This window comes from Microtus pennsylvanicus, chromosome 5 (genome assembly GCF_037038515.1).
Source record: "Microtus pennsylvanicus isolate mMicPen1 chromosome 5, mMicPen1.hap1, whole genome shotgun sequence".
NCBI lineage: Eukaryota > Metazoa > Chordata > Mammalia > Rodentia > Cricetidae > Microtus > Microtus pennsylvanicus.
Genome location: NC_134583.1, coordinates 137,981,760 through 138,006,836, shown reverse-complemented (window position 1 = coordinate 138,006,836; position 25,077 = coordinate 137,981,760). Strand labels below are relative to the sequence as shown.

Sequence of the window (25,077 nt, the reverse complement as noted above, 5' to 3'; positions counted from 1 at the left end):
TTTTCTAGCAATTCATCATAGACCTACACATTGTTGCTTGTATGTGTCCTTAGAATTGAATGTTTTACCTTTGGAAGGACAAAGACTTCTTCCTCTTACCCTAGTCTGCCCCTACCCATGAGAGCCCAGAAGCCACCATAGATAGCTCTTGAAGAAAACAGCCTGGCTTTTGATGAGACCCAGTGAGAGTGAATAAATCATGGGTATGAATTCAATCCAGAAATGTGTTTCTAGGTACTTCCTAGGGGTTAAATCCTGGGTTGTCTGGAGAGTGTTAGTGGGCCAGTAACAGTCAACATGCTGTTGTTTAGCAAATGCTGGCTGGAGTGTTAATATTGTAATAAATGTTAACTGTCCTTATGAAATGGCTGACCAGAAATAGCTTTTATTCATGAATATCTTCTGGAATCTGGTGGCCAGAGCCCTGAGATGACAAGTAGTCATAGATGTAACCAGCTGATGAAGATTGGTCCTTCCATATGTACTGCTGCTTACTCCAGCAGTCAGGAGTTGTGCAGACATGGCTGATGGAGGGCCTGGTACAGGAACCTCAAGCAAAGGTGAAGATAACCTTAAAACTTCAGTAACTGTGGAAGAACACAGTAGAAGCAGAGTGTTTGCCACACACTGGGAGCTTTTCCTCGAGTTGTAATGTGTAATATATAAACCTGAGTGGGATTCCTTGCTTTGTAATCCTATGACCTCTAGATTTCAGCATCTACATCTTCTGAGGAGAAGAACACAAATAAATCAATCTTTTGAGGCAAAGGGCAAATAATGCATAAATAAGTGCATAGTACAAAGCCAGGCGCCAAATAGAGAACCAATAGGTAATCATCACTTCAGACTGAAATCCTTGCTTGAAGCCTGGTCCAGTTTTATGTAGAATTATGGCATCGGTATTAATGCCTTTATTATGAACGGAACTTTGCGATTCAGATATGGAACATTCCAGATTTAGGCTTTTTGTATGTAAAGTCTATGTAGCTGTTCTAAAATCTCCCCAAACCAGACTCTAAAGCATGTTGGATCCCAGGAGTTTTCGGTAAGAGACAGGTGACCTCTGTCTTGTTTGATGTGCTGTCTGTCCTGTATTGTTTTCTTTAAGAGTAGTACTTTGTGTTTGTCCCACTACAAACAGAAGATGAAGCCTCACGGCCACTTGGGTAGGCCTTGCTCTTGGGCCTTTCTTGCTCTTAAAAGTTTCCAGAGGGAAGTGCTCATTTTTTTTGTTTATTTGTTTTCTTTTTATTAGATGGGGATTTGTTGTAGTTTTAGAAAAAAGATACTCATTCTCTATGTTTATAGACGATAATTCAGAGAAACAAATTTTTATCTTGTGGTATCGGTAGTCCATTGGAGAGTTCACAGTGTTGATGTGCTATTGTAACATGCTGATACTTAGTGTAGTCTCCTTCATATTTCATGAAATCCTAAGTACAGGAGTAGATAGAGTGTGCCTCACCTGTTTCTGAACATTTTTATTTTTGTAGGAAATTGTTGAAAACAATTGTTCAAGGTAACTTAGGGATTGGCTAATCCAGGTAATTTTAGAGTCAATGAAAAGCAACAAAAGGGGAACTAGTTAGAAAACAAAAATTCAAAATTATGCTATCATATGAAAAATAAGGCTTCTCAAGTCTTTAATGCCTTGGGCTGCCATGGCTTTCAGTAGATTTCAGCTTCATTCTGTTGTACTTAATATTAATACTACTTTTATCAAAATTAGGACTGTATTCTAAATTCTGTGATTACAAGTATATAAGAATAGACTTTTATTGTGTTTTTTTTTTTTTCCATTTATGTTAAAAGAATAGACTTTTAAAACAATTTAAGATGTTTTTCTTTGTGTTTATGAGGCCATAGGTATGAGGACAAAACATACATTCCTGAAAATCTCTTTCTGTATCAGAGTCATCTTTCCAATAAATTAAAACATTTGTAATTAATGGGTGGCCCAGTTAACATACAAAACAGTTGGATATAAATGGACGAATAGAAAGGCTGCAGTTCCAAGTTTACAGCCAGCAGTTTTAGCGTGGGTGGAATCTGAGAGGATATTGCCAGCAGCGTGTCCAGAATTCCTGTCCTGCCGTATCATCCCTCAGCTGGATCAAGCAGCCTCCAGACCAGGGCTTTTGATGCGACACTGATCATGTAAGAATTCTTTTTCCAGTATGTTAAGTAAAACTTACTTAGAGATCTTCTGGACTTTTGAGACCCTTGGTTTTGAGATTACTGAGTCAATTCAAAGCACAGTACCTTGTCATGAAACTGGTTGTGAACGGACATGCCTAGGATTGTAGGATCAAGGGAACCATGTCAGTAGCCTCTAAGTGATTAAGCATGGGACTAGAACTGAAGAATTTTCTTTATGTCTCTTTATCTTCAGTAATTAAGAACATAATTCTTAGAAGTTAAAGGTTTTAGTTTTTGTGTATGTAACATCTGCTTCAGTTAAAAAAAAACATTGGAAACCACAAAATACATTTCATTTTGCATCTTGAGATTGTTCCTATAGCCTTGTGAAAATCTGATGAGGAAATTAACCAGATTGCCTGCTGTGCTGATTCTTCAGAGTGCAAGGTTCCTTCCTCACTGATGTTCACTCTTGGAATGTTCTTCCTGGTACCTTGCTCGGCTTTCCTGAAGCCTTTCCCACACTGCTGGAGAGCAATAGTGGTTTCCAGGCTTGGCATTTTCTGCTGCAGTCTACTGAGGGAATGCCGTAGTTACTCTTCCCTCCCACTCTCAGGATAATTTAAGGGCAGGGCCTGCATTTCATTCATCTCTTTGACCGTAATCTCCAGTGTGTTGCTTAGCAGACAGTCCACATTAGAAACTTTGGACACACACATGGCAGCAAATCAGGCCCTAGAAATGGTTCTCGTCTGCCTGTCTCCTGCTCCAGCCTAGTGTGAGCTGTGCAGATCTTCCTCATAGACTGAAAATGGATCCAAGAAGGTCAGTGTGTCTTTTTTTTTTACATAAACACTCTTTAAAATCTAAGAGAGTAAGAGGTGTGTCAGATACACCTATTAGCCCAGCAGTCAGGGGGTTGAGGCAGCCTGAGCAACTTAATGAGATCTCATTTCATAACTGAAAAGTTTAAATAAATGTGCAAAGATGTACTCACTGGTAAGGGTTCTTGCCTAGTGTGTACACGGTTTTGGGTTAAGTCCCCAGGACTAATTTAAAAAAGCTGAGTTTTACACTAATTAAGATTTATGGCACGAGCAAACATTTCTAGTGTCTATGTGGGTAGGTAAGGCTAGGTTATCCTAGTAACTCCAGATCTCAGTGGCTTCGGCAGGGACATTCTTAGAGAGGAGAGTGGGGTCTCTCATGCCCCACACAGTTTCTCTGGAGCCAGGCTGCTTCCTTCTTGTGGTGCCAGCTTTGTTATTTTTCTTCAGAGATCAGTGAGGCACACATGGAGAGGTAGGGGCCATCCATCTTAGTATGTTGTCGCGTGCTAGCCCTGGAGTCATGAGTCTGCATTTGTCCCTTTGGCCAGAGCTCAGCAGGTCCCATCCTTACTTCTGCCGGAGCAGGCCTGAGGCAGGGCACTCCACAGGAGCAGGTATGGGGTGGCAGCTGAGGGAGTAGGTAGGAACCAGAGACATTTGCGGGACAGGGCCCAAGCAAGGGACATCTATGGATACATAACTGGTTTTTAAAAACAGATCATAAATGATCTGAAAAGTAGAAATGGGCAGATGTGTTCACCCAATCAATGTTACTTTTTAGACCGAGTCTCATTGTGTATTACAGGATGGGCTGGATTTGAGCTCCTCCTTCTTAAACCTTCTAAGCATTGAGATTACACCCGAGTGCTTCCTGAGCCACCAGTTTGTTGTGTTTCCTGCAGTCAGCATGTTACTGTTGTGGTTCTGTACAGAGGCGACATCAGCATCTTTCTCTGCAGCTTCTGCTTGCCCCCATTGTCTCATCACCTAGACAAGGGATTTGTGGTCACCTCTGTCTTGTTGACTCTCTGTAAATGTCAGCCATGTTCATCTGTGTGTGCATTTTGGTGCTAGAACGAGTGTGTTGAATATGTGTCTTATGCCCTGTAGAACGAGTGTGTTGAATATGTGTCTTATGTCCTGTAGAACGAGTGTGTTGAATATGTGTCTTATGCCCTGTAGAACGAGTGTGTTGAATATGTGTCTTATGCCCTGTAGAACGAGTGTGTTGAATATGTGTCTTATGCCCTGTAGAACCAGTATTTATTCTCTGGCCTTTTGTTTTCTCAACTTCCACGCCTTCACTCTGCAGTCCATGCTGGCCTCAAACACCTCTCCGTTGTTGGAATTACAGGTATGCATGACCACACTGCACTTTATCTCCTGACCTTTTCCAGACATAGGGTGCTGACGTCCATACTCGCTGAGCAGAAATGAGCCTGGATCCCGGAAGGGTTGAAATCTGAAACAACCAGCTGGACTCTGAAAGACAGACGCTCTCAGAACTGAGTGATAAGATGCTCCCATGCAGTCACACTTACTGGTATTTGTCTTTCTAAGTGAGCCGTGGGTCAAGGTGCCTTCCGTTCTGCTTTAGAAAGCTCAGGTCAGAAATGCTGAAGAAGTGTGGGTCCAAACAGCAATTTTAAACACTTTCTGAATGTTAAGGCTTACCAGTGTTTAGCCTTTTCTTACTACCCAGCTTTTCTTTTTGCTTAGCACCCTACTCACCTCTGGAAGCTCCTTTCCTTAGCGGCTTCTCTGCCTCTACCCCAAGAGTGCTGTAAGCCATATGCCATTTCCTTCCCTGGACTCAGGCAGGAGGGGAGTCAAAAACCATTCACAATGCTAATAACTCTTGCTCTCTGGAGTAGAATCCTGGTGTTTCCCTCGTTTGGATTTGTTCATATTTGTTGAGGAGTTGGAATTTCTATCAGATGCATGTGTCTGGGTCTTAGGGTAGTCTCTTGAGCGTCATGCCAGTGGTGGTGATAGTTTATTTATGTGTTAATAAATAAAGCTTGCATAAAGATCAGAAGGGCAAAACTAAGCCACTAGAGATCAAGCAGTGGTGGCACACACCTTTAACCCCAGGATTTGGGAGACAGAGGCAGGTGGATCTCTGTGTGTTCAAGGCTACCCTGGGCTACACGAGATCAATGCAGAAACAGATCCAGGTGGTGGTGCTTCAGACCTTTAATCCCAGTACTAGGGAGGCACATGAGGGAATACAAAACTGGAGGAGAGAGAGGCTGTGCCTGCTTAGTCTGCGGTAGCCCAGCCTTGGTAGAGGGAAGATTTCTCTAGTGGCTTGGCTGCTTTGCTTTTCTGGTTTTCGGGTTAAACCCCAATATTCTGTCTCTGGGTTTTTATTATTTGTGATACAGCCCCCAACCCTGGCTTCCACTCATGTGGGCCAGTGCTAATCAGCCCTGGCTCCTGTTTCATTTTGTTTATAAACTGTGGTTTGTTGGACTTCCTTTCACATGAAGTATGAATCTTTTCATCAGTGTGCCTTGAAGGAAAATCCGTGTTTTAAGAACTTCCCACTAATGGCCAGTCAGGTTTTAAACTTGCTGAACTAAATTGTATCCCTCTAGTCATACATATTCAGTTTGGACAGCTGGGAGTCAGGTGTGGAGCTGATAAACTGAAATTTGAATGGACCCTACCTAAGGTAGAGAACACAGCAGGGAAGACAGCCTGGCTAAAACAGATCCTCAGACAAATAGGAGATTCCGTGTGTTGGAATAGGTAAGAGGAATCTGAGCAGACAAGCCTGACCTGTGTCTGGTGTTTATGGGTACATGGGATGAAATGTTTGTCGGGGACAGATGGAACCTGGCATCAGTTGTGATCAGTGACTCAGAAAGCATTCGTAGTCAATTGAGGAGATGATGTGTGTTTTCCTGAGGAGGTTGGAAAAATGTCAGGCCTCCTCCTAGTTATAGGGATTCTTTAATTCCATGGAGACAGTTACTTCCTGTCTTACTTTAACAAGCAAACAGACAAACAACAACAGAAACCACTTTTGTCTCCCGTTCTAGACAGGTACTCCACCACGGGTACTCCTCAGCCCTCTTTTTACTTTTCCCTTGAGACGGTCTCATTAAGTTGTGCAGGGTGGCCTTGAGCTTACCACAGGCCACGCTGATCTTGCAATGGTGACACTTCTGCCTCAGCGTCCAGAGTGGCTGAGATTATGGACCTGTGCCACCAGGATGGTATCTTGAGCGTTTAAAGACACAAGTAGTAAAAACCTGCTTCATGTGAAGAGCTAGTGAAATCAGAGAGCAAGAAGTAATGCGAGGCCTTCTGCGTTTGTCTTGGAAACGTGGGTCTGCCTGCGTTCCTTCCCTTCTGCTTCACTGCAACTCTGATCTCCAGGAAGCCCTTGCTCAGTTGCTGGACGATAACTTGGTAGTGAGCTTTAAATTTTATTTCTGAAATTTTTCATTCTATTAGGTCATGTATTTCACTTGTATCTGGTCATCAAAGAATCTTCCTAGCCCTCCTAGCCAATGAGCTCAGACCAAGTGTTTTTTACAAAAGTATGGAAATAGTGTCTAAGGTGAAGACGTTTTTATCATTAATATCTTGCAATTTTACTTGATAGGATCCTTTGGGGATCAGGTAGCTCTCTATTCCTTCCACCTTTAACTGCTCATTTCCTATTTGTGATTGGGTCACATCATTTTTAGGAGCTACAAAAAATAACTCAGATGTATGTTCAAGTGTGTCTAACTTCCATAGACCAAGAATCACTGTAAACTGTTGCATGTAGCCATTATCAGGAAGCTGTAACATGCCCATTAAAATAGACTATTTTATTTGGAAAAAAAAAACCCAAGTGATTCTAAAGAAAAGGTCCTATTCATAGTTGTTACATCTTTCTTTCCAGTGTCTTCTGTGGACGTGTGTGTGTGTGTGTGTGTGTGTGTGTGTGTGTGTGTGTGAATTTAGCATTCCTTAGCATTGTAAACCTTACTCTGTATAAGGACTTACTTTCATATCTGTCTGAAGATGGCTTGCCTGCTAGTCTGTACATCGTTTCTGTGTCTGAAAACCTGCAGTCTCGTTGATGAGACTGAGAATGACAACTTTGGATGATTTTTTAGAGCCCTCAATCCATTAGTGGCCAGGGATTTACAGGATTTCCCACGTAATAGTGACTGGGAGTGAGAGGCATGGGTGTGATTAGTTCCCACAACACTGACTGGAACTTATGTGTGACTCCCCAGAGAGGACTTGAAACTTTTCTACCCTTTGTCATCCTAATACTCATTATAATGGTCTCATTAATTGGCGCATCTCCCATTGGGTTAATTTGCAGATACCATCCATGCCATCTTTCTGCTAACTCTCTAATGCCAGTTGATATTTATGGTCTTTAAAAATGAAAACAAAAAAAGATCTGTAACAAAAAAGACAAACTTTGCTAAGTTTTCCTTTATTTTTTTAAGTTGAGAGATTAAGATACAGAGAGATTATGTGTGAGAGAAAAGGAAGCAAACACGCCACAAACCCCCACAAAAACTACTGTAGGCTAATAAACTGATGTGAAAATTTCTCAATTTACAGCACTTGACAGGTGCTAAAAGAAAAGCATCTTTAATTTTAATGTGTTGTTAGGACCTCTTTAGAGAGACTGTACAAGTTATTAACAAGGTCCTCCGAGACAGGAGACGGGTAATTAACAAGACCTATGGAGATATAGTGTAGGTAATTAACGAGTTCCTAGGCACTGGACACAGGATAGCACGTGGTGAGTCCGATAGTTAAGAGAGCTGGTCGTTATGATATGACCGAGTGCAGAAAGAGCCTGTGCATCCTCTGGAGCTTTCCAACAGGAAAGTATTAAGATTACATTCCAATGACCCCAGCATGCTGGTTTTCATAAATCAGTACATAAGCTTTTTAGTTGAAGGTAATGTTTGAGAGAATAATTATTTCTTTGTAAATCCAAGAAACGGAAGTGCTTGCTAGATGGAGGTCGATGATCTTTACTGTAGTTAGAGGGAAATCCTTCAGAAGGACACACATTGTGTATTTCTCAATTGTTTTAAACATCGTTGGTTGAGTGTGCTTTTCATTTGTGGCTTCTTATCTAAAACTTCCTATTCTAGGTTATCTTGCTCCTCTGGTGACTTTAAGGTATGGTCAGGCTTTTGGCCAGAGAGGAGAGCATGGTGGGGACTGTTGGTTTTTAACATCCTACCCTGGGTTCCTTCATTCAGCTCTCTTCTTCCTTCAGGTCTCAGAATTGCTGTCACCAGTTGCAAATACTTGGTCTGATCATTTCCATGTAACTTTGATATAGGTGTCTGAGTTTTGATTTAGGAAACTCCCAGGCAAGCATTTTGTTACAAGCATGTTGTGTTCTGGTAGGTGTGTCCAGTTAGTAACCGCAGACCGTATAGGCTGAGAGAGTGTGGCCTGACACAAAACCAAAAAGGTGAAAGTTCTTGACTGTGTGGTTTTGAGCATGGCCTTTGTAGATGACGTCATGTCCCAGTGTCAAAAGCTAGGGCATGCCGGCAAAGGTTAAAATCTGATGGGTTTCTGATATTTAATGACCTGTTTCAGTATGGCTTCTACAGGCCATCAAGATGAATATGTTTCTGAATTCCAACTCTGGTATCAAATAATACTTTCATTATTTCTTTTCAGTATTTTCCATATGAGAGAGTGTGGTGGTTTGAATGAGAATGTATTTTATTAGCTAAGATACTTGAACACTTGGTCTTCAGTTGGTGACATTGTTTGGAGACATTAGGTGAGGCCTTAGGGGAGGAAATATGTACGGGGGAGGGGGGAGACTTGAAAACTTACGCGCTGTGGTTGAGATGTGAGCCCCAGCTTCCTGCTGAAGGAGGCTCACTGCTGTGTCACCTGAACTAACTGAATGTGCTCAGGCTTCCAGAGCAGTTTAAGGTGGGTTGTGTACGATGGGGTTAGTGCCTTAGCCCAGAGCTAATGTGGAGTGCCTGCAGGGAAACAATAGGAAGGGGATGCCTGGGACTGGGGATTGCTGGCTAGAAATCTATGATCACTGAGCTGCTTTGGGTGGATAAGGGGATGCTTTCCGAGAAACACTTTTGTGCATTCTCCTCCCTTTGAGTGAGACAATACCAAAGGATTGGTAAGAGGAGAAAAGGAACCGGTGTGGTCATGATATGGTGTGTATGTGCACGAGTGTGCATGTGAGCATGTGTGTATACGTGCGTGCCTCTCTGTGTGTGTGTGTGAGTGTGTGCTGTAGGTCAGCACTGGGTATCTTCCTCAATCTCTTTCCACCATACTTTTTGTGTCAGGGTCTCTCACTGAACCTAGAGTTCACCAATTTAGCTAGACACGCTTGCCAGCAAGCCCCAGAGATCCATGCCTGCCTTCCTAGTGGTGTTACAGGTGCCCGCACATTCTGGAACTGCGTCTGTCTGTTGTGAGTGTGCTGGGGACCAGAACTCAGGTCCTCATGCTTGCATGGCAAGTCCTTCATCCCTTGAACTCTCTCCACAGGCCATGATGTGTCTTCAATTTGACAAGATACAACATTTTTGAAACTGTTTTGTTTCATACAACAGTGTAAGGTATATGGTTTCTGAATTATACTTAGGGTGTTAGTCTCGATGGAGAGGTTTGAGGTTTTAGTTTTTTTTCTTCTTTTTCATGAGGTGGTGTTTCTTTGTCTTTTTCCCCCCAAGAATAGGGACTGTGTGTTTTGAATTAAAACTAGGAAGCTAGTATGAAAACATTAACAGCTCTTGCAAGTCTGTTTTCCAACACTTGAATAATCTTTGGCTTCTTTGAACACAAGAATGCAAATTTCAGTAACTTTAAAGATTTGTGCATTTAAAGTGTCTTCATCTTATCGTTATAGTGCTATGCCCATTTCTTTCCACTGGTTTTGGCTTTTCCAAATCTTGCCCTTCTAAACTCCCATGAGTTTTTCATTGTGAGAATAGCGTTGCTTCCTACACCAAAGCCCTCGTTTATTTTTGTGCACACCCCGCCCAGCCTCCTCGCCAGGCCTCTGCTCTCTGTGCCTGAGACATTTCCAGCTGGGCTCTGTGATCCCAGCACCTGATACGGTTTGCATTTTATTGATGATAAAGCTTTACCTTTTGAAATGCAAGCAATGTATTTATGCATTATGTATTTATGGTAGTAACTACTATAGCCAGGTTGTCTAAATATCTAATGGTGATGTATAAAATAGACCAAAAATTGTTACTGTATTCATTTACTCTGTTTCTGGAAACAGTAGTATCTGAGCATATGACATAGATGTCTTTGAACCTACTATTTAAAGATGAATTGTTCCTCTTTGAATTTTATTGAGTATAATATTATATAATTATGAATAGATAGTTAAGTATTTGTTAGGTGTTGAATGATGTTTTAATGTGTTTTATATACTTATTTTACATTTGAAAATCTTTCTGATGAAGGAACTAATACCATTTAAATAATTGTTGCTTGAACATGCCTGGTTTTCTTAAAATTTGTATCTCCAGATTTTCTATATGGTTTCACAAGCATGTGTAAATCTTCACTTAAGGTTAGGAATGGAGGTTTGAGGGTATGATTTGCATGGTCAAGGTCCTAGTACCCCAACAGCTGGGAAGGTCATGAAAGAAACAACCTGTTACCAACAGAATAGAGTATATCCTATAAAAGTACAGGAAACTAGCTATGGAAAGGGAGAGTTAAGAGAAATTCAGTGTGCTGAAAACTTGGGAAAGGTTTCCTCAAGACAGATGTCTCTGGCCTTGCCCGTGACAGTTGAATATGTACTTTATAAATTGGGAAATGAGTTGATAGAACTATCCACTTTAGTAAACAGTAATGAAGATCATATAGAAAGTGTTTAGACAGCCATGTGTGGTGCTACACAGCTGTTATCCCAGCACTCAAGATGCTGAGGCACAGACATCATTTGTTCAAGGCCATCCTTGGCTACATACTGAGGCCCTGTTTCAAAAACAACCAAACAAGTATAGTAAACAGGAAAAGAGGCTATTTGGTAAGTTTCACAGGGATAGTTCTAAGTAGTGATTTTATACTATTACATTATTAGTTTTTCATTAGAAACTGAGCAATCTCACTATTTCTTTTCTAGCTAGAGTTAGGGAGCCGTATTCCATTTCTGTCCTTCTCTGCCTAGTACATTCCTGAGGAAGTATGCTCGCTACTGCAGACTATCAACACTCCACTTACTGGTACAACAGCTCAACTTTAAACACCATGGACGCTTTGTTAGGGAGCTTAGCATAGAAAGTTGGTGTCCAGCCAGTCATGTATTTTGTTTATGAGAGACATATAAATATGGTTTTCATATCTTTTTTTATCTTCAAAGAAATGAATTGTCTAAAGCTATGAGAAATTAAAATCACACTGAATGTGATTTACATTTTGATTCAGGGTTATATTTGATTCTTCAGCAAAGGATTTCACAGTGTACTATGAAAATAGAACATTTTGAAGGGACTATGGGATAGGTACAAGTTCAGAACTGTAGGTCAGGTTTGGGTTTACATCTTTGGTGGGAAGCTATGGGGCCTTGTACGTTAGCCTTTCACTGTGAAATAAGGTAACCTGATGGGGAAGAGATTAACATGGGACACAGAGTGCTGAAGGCAGTGCTGGACACATAACTGGAAATGGGCACTCTGGCCATGATCTCATGACACAGCATCTCCAGAAGACATACCGACTGTGCTAACGAGGTTAGATGGAGATACCACTTGAAGGAATTATTAGAGTTTATTAAAGAAGGCAGCTCCAGCTGTCATAATAAGAAGGATGAAGGACATTTATTGGGAATTTGCAACATTTCAGAGTTCCTTTTGAGAAGAGCCCTGCTTTAGGAAATCCATGGGAGTGCCAATGTGCCCCCTGCCACTGTTCTGTTATTGTTGTGTTTTTATAAATAATAAGCATTTGCTATTGAACAGAAAACTTATAAAATGAGAATTTGAATGCTAAATATGCTTATATTGTCATTTTACAGGAATCAGTAGGATCTTAAAATATTACTCCCTTGGGAATATTAAAATATTCCTTTAGATTGCCAGGGTTCAAGAGAAAGTGCTTGTTTTCACGCTGGAGGAAGGAAGATTATTGCCCTTACTTGGTCATGGTTGTTCTTGCTCCTCATACACGTACTCCATTGCTACTGAGAGACAAAGACTACGTGAGAAGTCTAGCTGCAGTGCTGTAGGCAGGTAGATTCAGAATGTGGAATTGCCCTAATGCATGGTGCCGTTGAGAAGTGTTACTGGAAATGAAAACTGTAGGCAGGCGAGATGAGCCCAGGGCTGTCCCTGTGTCAACCCAGCATTCAGGAGACAGCAGCCGAAGATGCAGAAGTATGGATGGGCAGAGTTAGTCAGCCTGGGGACAATGGGCAGGGAACGAACAGTCTCAAAGCATAGGTGAATGGAAAGAGCTGGGGGAAAGGGAGAAGCTTTAACGGCTCTCAGGGACCCAGTGTGTCTAAAGTGTCAGCGGTTGGAGGTGGTGGTGGCACGGGCCTGGCTCACTGGGAACTTGGTGTGTTGTGGTTTGATTTTAGCACCTAGTTCTCTAGAGAGCCAGCATTCTTCAGCACAGGGGTAAGGTTTCCAGGTCCTATTTAGGAAAACTCAGGAAATTGCCACCTGGGCCTGAGTAGGAAGAGACTCAGGAACTCAAAAGTGCCAGAGAGGCCACATTTCAAAGGCACTGTTAGATTCTGGAAAAACAAACCCAACATTGTGTGACATAGAGCAGTTTCCATTATAAAACCTAAAGGAGCCCAGCAGTGGGAAAATTTCTATAGCGTAAGAAGCTTCAGATGTCAGCATTGGTGGGAACCCGTGTTTTAACTGTTTTCTAAATAAAGAAGCATATAGGAAAATCTGAGTGGAGTAGAATAATGCATAATTTCTAGTGAAATTATCCATATGTCTGTAGAGGAAAAGAGTGTTTTTTTTGTTGTTGTTTTGTTTGTTTTTGTTTTGCTTAAAAGGGCAGACAGTGAGTTCTACAATCCTGCTGAGGCAAACTCGGTCACTGTGTGTGCCTTAGAGCTGGGCAGTCGGCCTGGGATCTTCTGCCAAGTTATCAGAGAAGCCCATGGCTTTGTCACCAGGGAAGAGGCTCTGAGAATTCACTGCTGTGGACAGCCCTTCTGGAAGACTTTGCAGAGGTGGCAGGGCCTTGAGTGCTGGGCATGAACCCTCCCTGTATGCTGCTCTTGAACACCTGAGCCCTCCTGGGGACCAGGGGACCACAGCTTTGCTTCAGATAGGACTTGTCTCAGTCACAGCCAGCAAATCTGTGTCTTGGCCAAGAGTGGAGAAGATGGTAGAATGCCCCTCCCGCTCCTCATGAGTTCAGATGGTCTTCACACCTCCCCAGAAGAGCAGGCAGCTTTGGTTCCTTAGGCAGATGGAGATGTGTACCCGCCCAGTGAGGGGCTGTTGGTACTTTGCTTTCATTACTCTGTCCGAATTCCCTGTTGTGCATCTGAACAAAGGGGACAGCTTTCCCTCCACAGCCACTACTAGTGGTGGATATGTGGTACTAGCAGTGGCAGGCTAGGGTTTCCTTGGAGCACGGAGATAAACCGTTTCCTCAGTGACAGGAGGGTCTTCAAGAGAGGCATGATAAAAATTATGGAGTAAAATGTCTGAAACTTTCAAGTTCATCTTGACACGCCAGGGAAGTTGTGTGAGTGTTGCTGGATTTATTCTTCTTCTGTATTAAGGGTGCTTAAGAGGGAAAAAAAAAACACTTGAGAGGCTTTGCTTTAAAGGAGTGGTGTTTGGCCTCCACGGGACTTACATGTGGGAGCCAGTGAACTGTTGTACTGACATTTTAAAGACATAAAATAATTCCTAGTACTTTTCTCCAACAGGAGAAGATAATTAGTTAATAAACTTGATTGAAGCCTGCCTTTCTTTTGCAGACGTCTTCAGGTGTTTGTGTTCTGGCCGTTCTCCAGCAGCACCTAGTATTCGCCATAGAAAAGCTGCTGTCCACGACCTTTGGCGTTACTGACCGCGGTTTTTAATTGTCCTGCCTCTGAGGTCTCCTAAAAGATATCTCACGAGAATATTAATAAGCAAATTGCTGTTAATCCCCACAGACACTTGTGCATTAGCTCTGTTTTGTCACTGGAGTGTGTGGTGTGCCCAGTCCCAGGAGAGCATGCAGAGCTGTTCTGTCGTTAATTTGACTTAGTCCTATATTGCTTGCTTTCTTCCAAGAAAGAAAGAAAGATGCTGCTTCATCTTGTCTGCTCAGCTTTATTTACCCGTGTAACAGACATAATTATAATGGAAATGCGTTTACTAAAGAATCTCTTTGGCTATTTCAATTAAAACTTTTTTGAGCTTTGGGAAGAGGACTGTTAACAATTGTTTAGAACTCCTCTAGTCTGAAACCACTCTGGAACATGAAATAAGCAGCCCAGGAATAACTTTCAGAGTTTACCCAGGTGGGGGCTGTCGATTAACTTGTGTTTTGGTCAAATAGCTACGGTTGTAGCAGGTTGTGTGTCTGTAAGCCAACGATTGAGTTAATTTTCTTGAAAGTCCATTAATTTGAAACATTTTAATTTTCATTCGCAGTCTTTCTTGGTTTTCTTCTCTGTTGCTGTGATAGAGACCATAACCAAAAGCATTTAGGGAGGGAGGGGTTATTAGTTTACAGCTATGATCGCTCATGAAGGAAAGGCTGGGCAGGAACTCAAAGCAGGAACCTGAAGGCAGGAAATTATGCAGAAGCCATGGATGTTTGCTGCTTACTGACTTGCTCCCTGTGGCTTGTTCAGCCTGCCTTCTCATGTACCCCAGGGCCACCTGCCCAGAAGGCAGCACCACATACAGTGAGCAGGCTCCCCAAGATTATTGTTAATCAAGAAGGTGCCCACAGGTTTGCCTACAGGACAGTGTGATGGGGCATTATCTCAGCAGAGGTTCCCGGTTCTCAGAGGACTCTAGCTTGTGTTAAGATGACAAAAACTGACCAGGACATAGCTATAAAGCCAGAATATTTCTCCCCATTTTGAAAAGAGCTGAAAACAATCTACTAGTGTTCTCTGAGATATAAATATAAGTAACTTTTGTTATTTATAAAAGGGTCTTCTCCATTCCTTGGGGATTTGCCGTCTAGTTGGCAGATACTGTATTGACTTACTATTGATTTCCTCAGCCGACCATCCTGACTGGAAAGATAGCTGAGTAAAATGTGGTGGAATTGAAAACTTGGCTTAAGAATTTGTCATTATTCAAGCAGAATATCCAGGCCAGAGTTTTTGACAGTTAAATCATGAGATTAGACTTGCATCTGAGATACCACCATTGCCAACAGAGGCTTGGCTAGATTGGGTAAGATGGGATGAACAGAGGTGCGACCGTGTTCCCATGATCAGAAAGGTAGCACACATGAGAGCAAGGAGATGTGATCTAGGCTGAGTCCCAAGAAGGGTGGATTTATGGGTCTGATGCTCCCCTTTGGGTACCCAGGAGATGGTTAATGGAAAAGGCAAAGGGGTAGTTAGTTTAGGCACATTTACCTTGAGGTGCAGGTAGTAATCTTGTTCTGAGTCTGTAGCAAGACATTTGTAAGCCCAGTGTTCTAGAGGATAAAGAAGTTGTGTTTGTAGAGAAAAAGATTTCAGCCATTCATCCATGTTGTGGTAGCAGCTAAAGCAGCAGGAGTGGTGAACCATCTAGGTGGAGTAGAGAGAGGTCTGGCCACTTTCCCAGGAAATAGCTGGCATTTCCCAGGACAAAAGGAGGAAGGTGGCAAGGAGTGGGGCATCGGGACTTCAGGAGGAAACTTAGGCTGGCTTGCTGAACAGAAAAAGAGTCTCAAAAAGAAAGGGTAGCCATTGATGAAATGGAAGGAGAGGTTGGCAAGTGAGGTAATTGCCTGGTAAAAGAAGTTCATCATCAAAGAAGCTGTGCTGGAGGTGTGGGGCTACAAGGGCTGGTGTTCATATCTACTCTCCAGTATACCAATCCAGTGCTGTGAAGCATATTTCTTTCATAGTCTCATACATGTTAAAGGTTTAATGATGCACCTGGCTTCTTGGAGCGCCTCCTCCCACCTGCCCTTGGCACTGAAGGAAGCCGAGCTTCCTAGAGTCTTCTCCCATCACTTAAGGACAGGATCAGTAGGATACTGACCTCAGAAAATAATTACTGTCAGAAGTTCTCCTTTGGTGGTTTAGAGTTACACTTGCTTCCTTCACACAGTAAGGTTCTGACCAGTGTCTGAAGATACTGCCTCTCCTGGTGCCAGGTGGCACATCTCTGGAGTTGTCAGTACTTTGGATTCACATATTAAATGGAAAATGCACAAAGCTGTCGGCCAAAATAAATGTTGTTGTTTGAACAGTGATGGTGTTTAGAAAGAGAAGTAGGAAGTGTGAGATGTTCCCTAAGCTTTGGAAGAGCAGTCTATGCAGTGGTAACCTCCTGCTTGCAGGGTTTCTAATCCTGAAGCCTGGTGGTTACAAAGTTGTATCTGCTTGTAATAGGCCTTTGTTCTCAGGTGTCAGTTGTCTTTCCAAGTGCTTTAACATTCTGAATAGTTCTTCCCCTGTCTTAGAGCTTCCTGCTTTACAGACTGTGTTTGCTTTAGGAAGGAAACATGTTGAGTACCACCAGACGCATGAGTCACCACTGTAGCAATCAAGTTGGTCACTTCATAGGGACAGGTTTGTTTTTAGTGCCTGTGTACAGAAGACTAGTATAAAACAGACTGTAATTTCTGCCCAGTTATTATTTACTCATTACTCTAATGTACATTAATAAATGATATTAAAGTTAATGATTTCTATAAAAATAGTATTTAAAAAGCACAATAGTTTATATTTTAAATTATATAGAGTTTAGTTGTAAACATTTTTCAGAATTTTTAAATGAATTTGCAGATAAAAAAATATTGATGCTTTTACCTGAAAACTTGAGTGTGTTACAGTTAAGACACTTTATCCCTTTAAAATATGTTTAAATACCTTTTAATCTGTTTAAAAAGTACTTTAGGATCCTGTGGCTCCTTCAAACTTCCTCAGGTCTTCTTCTAAAATTAAACTTAAATTCTGGAGTTTAGTTCATATAGACTCCCTCTTCTCCATGAGCATATCCAGGTTTATTTTCTACCGGATTGAAAACACCATCCCCTCACTCGTCAGCAGCTCAGTTGAGCAGTCAAACTGTATTGTTCTATATCTTGTCTGACCTGAGGACACCAGTACAAAGAGAGAGATAGCACAAATTGGTGCCACACTTCAATAAATAGAGACATTTTATTTTGCACCACACTAATTCAATCCAGTTCAGTTAACTCTTTTTTCCACCATGTAAGGACAGATTTTAAAAAGGCAGCCATGAATGACTGAGTTGGTCATGTGTTTGACACGTCAGTGTGTGTATACAAAGCAGACCACAAAGGAGGGCTTAGCCTTTGGATTTCAGACAATACCAGTGTGGGAACCTCACTCAGCACATGGTGCAGAGTGGGAACAGAGTGGGGACCTCAGCTCGCAGGCAAGCTCACTTATATCACATGTGCTAAGGTGGAGAGCAGGGGCTGGGCTGGGGTAGAACAGAGCAGATCAGAACCTCAAATATGGAATGTCGATATTTTATTGAGAGGAGACTAATATTGTTGGGAAACATGCTTGCTGCTTCATGGATGAGGTCTGAGGTCCTTGAGTTTGGCCTTAGAACTCCTGCAGTTTGTGCTCCAAAGTCCTGTAGTGACACCACTACCTAGCACACATCGCTGTCCCCAAGTGTCCACAGAGCGTCTTCTCGACAGCCAAGCCTCTGTCTTTCATGGAGTCTCAAATTCTGCTTCTCCCATGAAACAGGCCTTTTTAATGAATGCTGTAAGAGAGCATGACTCCCACACTTGCTCTAAGAATTTTGGGATACCCCACCCCTCCGTCCTGGAACAAGACTTTATCCCTCAGTGAAGTGAGGTTGGCCATTTCATCTAAGATGCCCGTGTTGAGCTTTCAGCTGTACTCAACACTCGCAAAGATTGGTCTGCAGGAAACAGGCATAGGACTGGTGTTCCAGTTAGAACAGATCTCGGAGCCAGAATCTACCAGTCAATAGTGGAAGAACTTATATGAGTTGCCTGATATCCCTTATTTCTTAAAATGAAGTTTTGGAAGATAGAAAATGTTATCATATGACCCTCTTAATTGGCATGAAAATAATAGTCAATTTTGATTAAGAGTTTAAGAGTGCAGATAAGGTACTTCAAGTGTTCATGAAATCATTTTCATGAACTCTTGGTTTTCCACGCTAGTCCATTCATTTTCTCTATCCATACAAGCAGTCTTGTTTGAGAGACATTTTTACCATCATGGTTTACAGGTGAAAGAACCAAGATGTAGTCAAAGTAACTTGGTCACAAGGCAACAGGCTCAGGGGTGGAGCCACCGCTCCAGGGCCCTCAGGCCCTTCTCTGCTCATGAGCACTCTGGTGCTCTGGCACTGTGTTACCCTGAGACTACCCACCAGTGGACATACGGATAGTGCAGTATGCTGCTTATCAGGAAGCATACACAAGGTCATGGAGCAAGGGAAACGTGTCTCACTGGCCCTTTCATTCCACTAGCTAACATTGAGAACTGGAGACAACAGAAACCACCCATTAGCAGTTGCTCCCACAGTACAACACTGTAGGTACATGCGACTCTAATGGGGACTTTGTTGTTATCGTTGAATTTCTTGTCAGGGCTTTGAGGCATGGATGAGTCTATGACATTAGTGTAGGACCTTGAAGAAAACCATGCAGATGGTGACATACAGGGAGGGGAAATGTGGCGGCCACATAATCCTGCCAGTGGTTCACTGCAGGTGCGCAGTGTCTCTTGGTTGTCTGCCTAGTCACCCAGCCTACTGCAATGTTCAGGTGCTTCCGTGGGTTCTCTTCCCAGGAAAGGTCCACACCCAGTTCTTATAATCTGGCTCTGCAAACCTGAGTCGTAATAAATGTACCCTGACTGCATAGGAAATTCTCTTGCTGAAGTCCTGCAAGCATCATGCCTTTTAGGCTTTACAGTGTGGGACGTGACATGTACCTGTAATTAGGGATGTGTTCCAGACAAGATTTCCAGCATCTACACTTTCACACAGTTCAGATTTTAAAAGTGAATTCCTTGACTCTTCAGGGGAGTCTATTTTTTTTATGTAGTATGCAGATAATGGAAAAATATGACTTATAGTTAAGTCTTCTTTTTAATGTGTGTATGTGGAACAAAAAAAAAACCCTAGGACATTAATATGCTTTGTAGCTGTTCCGGGGATAAGTGTCTTAAATGCTGTGTACAATTTAAAGTGGAGGAGCACTGATGAAATATTTACTCATCAGATGGCTTTGAAGTTGAGCTTCTCTGGGGTGGTTGTAGTCTCCTTCCTAATGGGCATGTTTCAAAGGAGAAAGTGGCTGTGGCATTCTGCTGTGAATTCTCCAAATGAACACTATCTGTTTTGTTTGGGTCTGTTTTCTGACTAAATTTTGGAAGCTAGCTACTTAGGAATCACATTAATGACAGAAATAGTTTCAGTTCCTGGACTCATTCTCTTCGACAAGGTAAGGTTTGAAAGTTAGTTTCTCCAATACAGCTGACATTTTAAACAAAGGGTGGCTGAGCTCTTTTATTTTGTAACCTTTTCAAACCTATATTTGCTCAGCTTTCCATAGTAATATATCAACAGGGTTGAGGTATGTCTATATAAGATGATGAATATTTTATAAGAACTCCTTTCATGATGTATCTTGCTGGTAAAGTCACTATGCTTAAGGATATTTAGAAACTGAGTATTTAAGATTGATGGTTCTTTGATTCTGATAACTGGAGGATTTTCTTTGAGGGTTTAAACCTGCAAATGCTTTAAGGTTGTTGAGTAAATACTGTTTTGCTATTTGAATTGAATTTCACTTACGTAAGCTAGGACTTTAGACAGACGCGTTTCAGTATGGCTTAAAATATTTCTGTTTCAAAAAAAATATTTCTGTTTCTTACTGTATAGACTTGCACATTTAACCCTTATTTTATGCTTTTCTTACTTAGTTTTCATATGAATCCAACAAGCAGTGAAGACCTCAGGAAAATCCCGGTAAGTTGGCAAGGGGTTACGCAATCACCAGAGATCAAGCCTGGCTTCTCTGTAGCACATTTCCTAAATGCTTCTGTCTCCTTGACCATTTTCGTGGCAGAAGTATTGATCAGTGTGATGGTTTGGGGAGAAAAAGGAAAGTGAAATTGAGACTGCCTTTAGTATACAAGTGAGTGTGACTTCTGTTTGTGCTCAGAGACAGTTCAGGCAGATGCAGTTACAATGGAAAAATACCTGGAGTATACCTGTTTGTTTCTTACTTGTGTATCAGAGTCCGCACTGGAGCTGTGAAAGGAGACTGGCGTTCACCAGGCGAGGCTGTGGAAGGACTTACTTTCCAAGTCAGACAAAACCAGAGCCATCCCAGGACTGGTCGGTGGCAGTTGGTTAAATAAATGGATGTGCGTCGTTTGCAGGGATTGCTGAGATGGCTTAACTTTGTCTTAATGTTATCTGAATCATATATCAATATCATATAGGAGAGTTCAGTTACATCTGAGTCTTCTAAATATGTTGACCTGGAGAAAATTCACTTTATAAAAATACAGGCAGATGTTCTTGGGGGAAAACTACATCAGAAAGTATCAGAAAGAGGCCGCTGGCTGCCGTTTCAACCATCTGTCCTTAATGCGTATGATCCAGATGTGTTTGGTTTCATTCTAGCAATTTCACATCACAATTTCTGGTATATGGTTTGTCTAAAAGAAGTTAAGGTGGGGTTACAGTTTATTTTAAAAGCCATTCTAAGTGCAGATAAGTGTCTGAAGAATGGTAGAAGACACTCTGGATGCATAATGCTTTTGCTGTTTTATGTAAATGACTTTTAAGTTTTGATGTTTCAGAAATACTCAAGTCTTTATAATATGGCAGTCTTGAAGCAATGTCAGATTATATGAAGTCAGCCTTTGATCAGATAGTGAAATGAATTCTACTGGGCTGTTACTTAATCTCAAACAAAATGCAACATCAAAAATCGATTTAATATGTAGCTATCGTTTATTAGGTAACCTTAATTACAATTTCTGTGTGCTTGCAGATGTACTTTTCCAAATCTTATAATTTATTGCTGTTAAAACATCCTCAGAAATCTTTAAAGAAATAAAATGTGAAAATTGTTTTAGTTTAAGGATTTAAAGGTGATAAAAGAATCCTTGATGTGTGATTATTTCCCTCTGGAATCTAACTATTCTAAACGACAGTTAAAGGATTACTAGGTGTTGCTAATGTACTGCAAGATACAATTAAGAGGAGAAAGCGTCCTTACAGACTAGTTTTCAGGAAAAGTATTTGAACAATTTTTATGTTGACGATTATAAGATGTTTGAAGTAATTTACATGAAGTTCTCCAGTAATAGCCATCCGCCAAGTTATTTTCTCTCCTTCTGGACTGAGTATTGTGTAATTAGGTTTGTATGTCGGCTGTGCTGGTGCCAACACCTGTCTGTGGAGGCTCGGTGTTTAGGCAGGAGCAGTAGCCAGTTGAAAGGGCAGTGTGAGCTCTTTAAGGCCTAATTAAGAACTGAAAGGGAGATGAAGAGAGGAGGACAAAAGATGTGAAAGTAGCTGGGATGATGTTCCCAGAGCAGAGTCCCTCATTATACAATAATGAGATGATCCGCGAACGCCAGGCCCTCATCTCCTCCCTCGCTCCCCTCCGGTCGCCATGCATGTCACTTCGTACCCCACCAATATTTGGTTACCACGACAACCTTTCTTCAAATCTTCAGTTATTTTGAGTCATGATAATTTGCTTTTGTCTGGATTTAAATATTGTAAAATTTACATATATATATTTCCTAGTTTAGAAGACTAGATTGTGTGTAAGGTAAAAATAGCTAATAATTCTGAGAATCCTGTACATGAGTCTTATTATTTAAAATTCTGATGGAAAACGTCATAGAGGACTGTTTTTCTCTTGCCAGTCCTCTGTCTTTGCGTCTGCACGAGGGACTTGACTTTTAGCAGATATGAAGTAGAGAAGGGAAAAGATCAGTTGTGAAAGGAAAGAAACGAGGAAAATTTGTATTAAATTTCAAGATAGGAAAACATCTTAAAATTGTGTGCTGCTCATGAAGTGTGGGGGCAAAATCCTGAATTCATGGCAGTCCTATTGCAGGCTGCATTTACCCTCTACCGGTTTCAAGGTTGCAAGGTTTCAGTTTTCAGTTTTTCCTAGATATGAGTAAATACATCTTTGAAAAATGTTTTTTGTATTTGTTTGAGAATATTCCTCTTTAAGCAAACTACTTTTTGTAACCAGAAAACCTTTCAACATTGTTTATATTAGTTAATATTCATGTTTATTATTTCCTTTGAAGTTCTAAATGTGTGTGTTAATATATCAATTTAAGAATTGTATGCCTAGAATTAGAAAATTTACATGGTTCTCAAATACTGAGTAAAATCTGGAGCCAAGGCTGAGCTGTATTAATTATTTTTATTCTTTCAGTGTAGTTTATGGTACATAGGTCTCTAAGATGTTTTCCTGTTCAGAAACCTGATGCTGAATTTTGGGTAAAAAAAATCCTCCTGAAAAGAGGATAGGAGAACCTTACTAAGGGCAAAACTTCATTTCTAGGAAGTAGATTGGGGTGAAGGAGATAAGGAATATGTGTGTATATTGTTCATTCTGACTGTGAAGTCTTGGTAATCTTGCAAGACTAAAATGATTCCTATCATGGTATTTAGACCACTTATAATGGAATCTTTTTGGCATGTCATCTAGCTTCCTTATTTTAAGGTAAATGTTAAAATATTAACTACATTAACAAGTATTATTGGTTCAGTATTGAATATAACCCTCACACCACATGTGAATGATTTTTACTTATTTTTTTAAAAAAGAAAAAAATCTTTTTTCATTTTACATACCAATTCCAATTCCTACTCCTCCCCTCCTCCCATTTCCTCCACCTTCCCACTCCCACCCCGTGAATGATTTTTAAATGTGTGCTATCACTTGTAATTTAAAAAATATTGTATTTATATATAATTTGCTTAAAATTAGAGAGTCTTAATGGATGTCACTATGTTAAATTCATTAAAAGAAAGCAGGAGCATAAAGCCGGCACCCTGTAAGTAAAATAGCTCGTTCAGTTTAATTTCATAATCCCATGATTCTCAGATTTTCCAGTAAATATTTTGTTAGTAAAGTAAAATCACAGTAGTTGGAATTTATTATTTTAAAATGCAGTTCAGGGGAAAAAAATCAGTGAATGGATAGAAGAATTCTGGAGCTGAAGGGAGTTGGAGATGCTTCATCAGATAAGGGGTGTGAGACTCAGTCTGATTCCTGCCTTGTTTTTATATATTATTACTTGCGCTAAAGTACAAAGGTTAGTTTATTTCTAACAAAGTAAAAATATCTCTATAATTTGTCTTGTCTTTACTATAGAAAAATTCATAATACAATGTATATTTTATGAGAATATAATTAATAAATTTGTAATATACCTCTAAACATCTGGTACCAATATTCTGTGTTATAGGCTAAGTTGACCCAAGAAGGAAGGTCACAGCTAACACTTAGCTCCAGAATTATCCTTACAGGATTTAAGAGCAACATTTGAAATGTTGGGACATGAGTAATTTAATTCAGAAAGTTTCAATTTTTTTGTATTTGCTAATGGAAAATAAAATGAGTTGTTTAAAGTATTTATTTCAGAATTCAAACTCACTTTTCTTAAATATTATGTTTATTGACTTATGTTTAAAATAAATTTATAATAAACTTCAATATCTAGTAAAGGATTTGATTTTCCTGTTTGAGGTCTTAGTAATTATTTTTTAAATGGTACTATTTTAAGTTAACATTAATTAAATGTTAAAAAGTTATTGGCATATTTTATCATGGTTTTATAGAGGCTGTTAAGGCTTTTGTAGCATCCAAATTCATGCTTTCATTATTTCAGTAGCTCTGGAAGTAGCCTCTGTTCACTCACACTATCTTACCCACGGTTGCCGTGTTAGTTTTCTAGAACATTGCCTCAAAGATATTTCTGCTTACAGTTGATCATAGCAGAAAAGCTAAGAAGTGATTCGTTTCTGCTTAGAAACCTTAAATGGTTTCTCATTTCCTGTAGGAAAATGCTATCAGTCCTCAAGGGTGACGCTGCCCAGGCTGGATGGTGCCGTGGGCATCACCCTCCACCCCCCACTTGTTTTCTGGCCACACCTCTCTGGCCAGCAGCAGTCCACTGGACCTGAGCCTGTTTGCTAGTTGTCCACACTCATCACACTGCCCATTTCTCCTGGACAGTGTGGAGCCTCCTGCAAGCTGTCACTACCCGAGCCCAAAGGCCTGGGGTATGTGAGAGACTGTAGCCTAAAGTGTGCAGTCACTCTCACTTCCGCTGGGGTCTTGTGGTGGGAGCATATGGTGAAGAGCCGGCCTTGGCTTCAGGTGGAAAGTTCCGGTGCTGAAGATTGGGGAGACACAGACTTCCTGTGGGAACAGAACTGACTCCCCAGGCCTCAGCCATCCTCTGTGGGGCAGATTCTCTGAGTCCTGCTTTAGGAACAAGAAAACTAGAGGGATAGAACCGTGTTTTCAGGGCTTTGTACGTAGTGAAGATCTAAATCCCAGGACCTTGGGATCCAGGGAGTAGTGCAGGCCCATCTTCGTTCTCACAACACTGTAAGAATAAAAAAAGTTAAAGCAAGACCCTCTTTTGGTTATATTTATGCTTTTGCTTGTCCCCCCCCCCATTTTTGGCCACTAGAATATCATTAGCTGAGTGGATAAGTGGGAAGAGAGGGCGTGCATCTGTCCTGGCTATAGTGATGTGGCTGTAGCTGAGCTCTGAGCGTCCTGATAACAGGGCATCAAACAACTGGATGCTGTTTGTGAGAACTGGAACAACCATTACTCGGGGAGAAAAAGCTCACTTGCTGGTCAGCTAAGACAGAAGTTATACCCGTGGACCATGATCATTGATTTCGTTCCAGGTGCCTTCATCATTTTTTAACAAATT

General features: G+C 41.1%; 1 protein-coding gene across 4 annotated transcripts in view; it reads left to right on the top strand.

Annotated features, from left to right (window-relative positions):
- Window positions 1-25,077, top strand: part of Rab11fip2 (RAB11 family interacting protein 2) — a 37,380-nt gene that overhangs the window by 7,467 nt on the left and 4,836 nt on the right. For 2 of the 4 annotated variants that reach the window (XM_075974559.1, XM_075974557.1), the window contains exon 4: window positions 20,059-20,104. The exons of 1 other annotated variant lie outside the window; for it this stretch is intronic. In XM_075974559.1, the coding sequence (XP_075830674.1) occupies window positions 20,059-20,104 (46 nt within the window). Of the gene's footprint in view, window positions 1-4,281; window positions 4,324-20,058; window positions 20,105-25,077 lie in introns of all 4 variants that reach the window. One more of the 4 variants, XM_075974555.1, reaches the window with a different exon arrangement.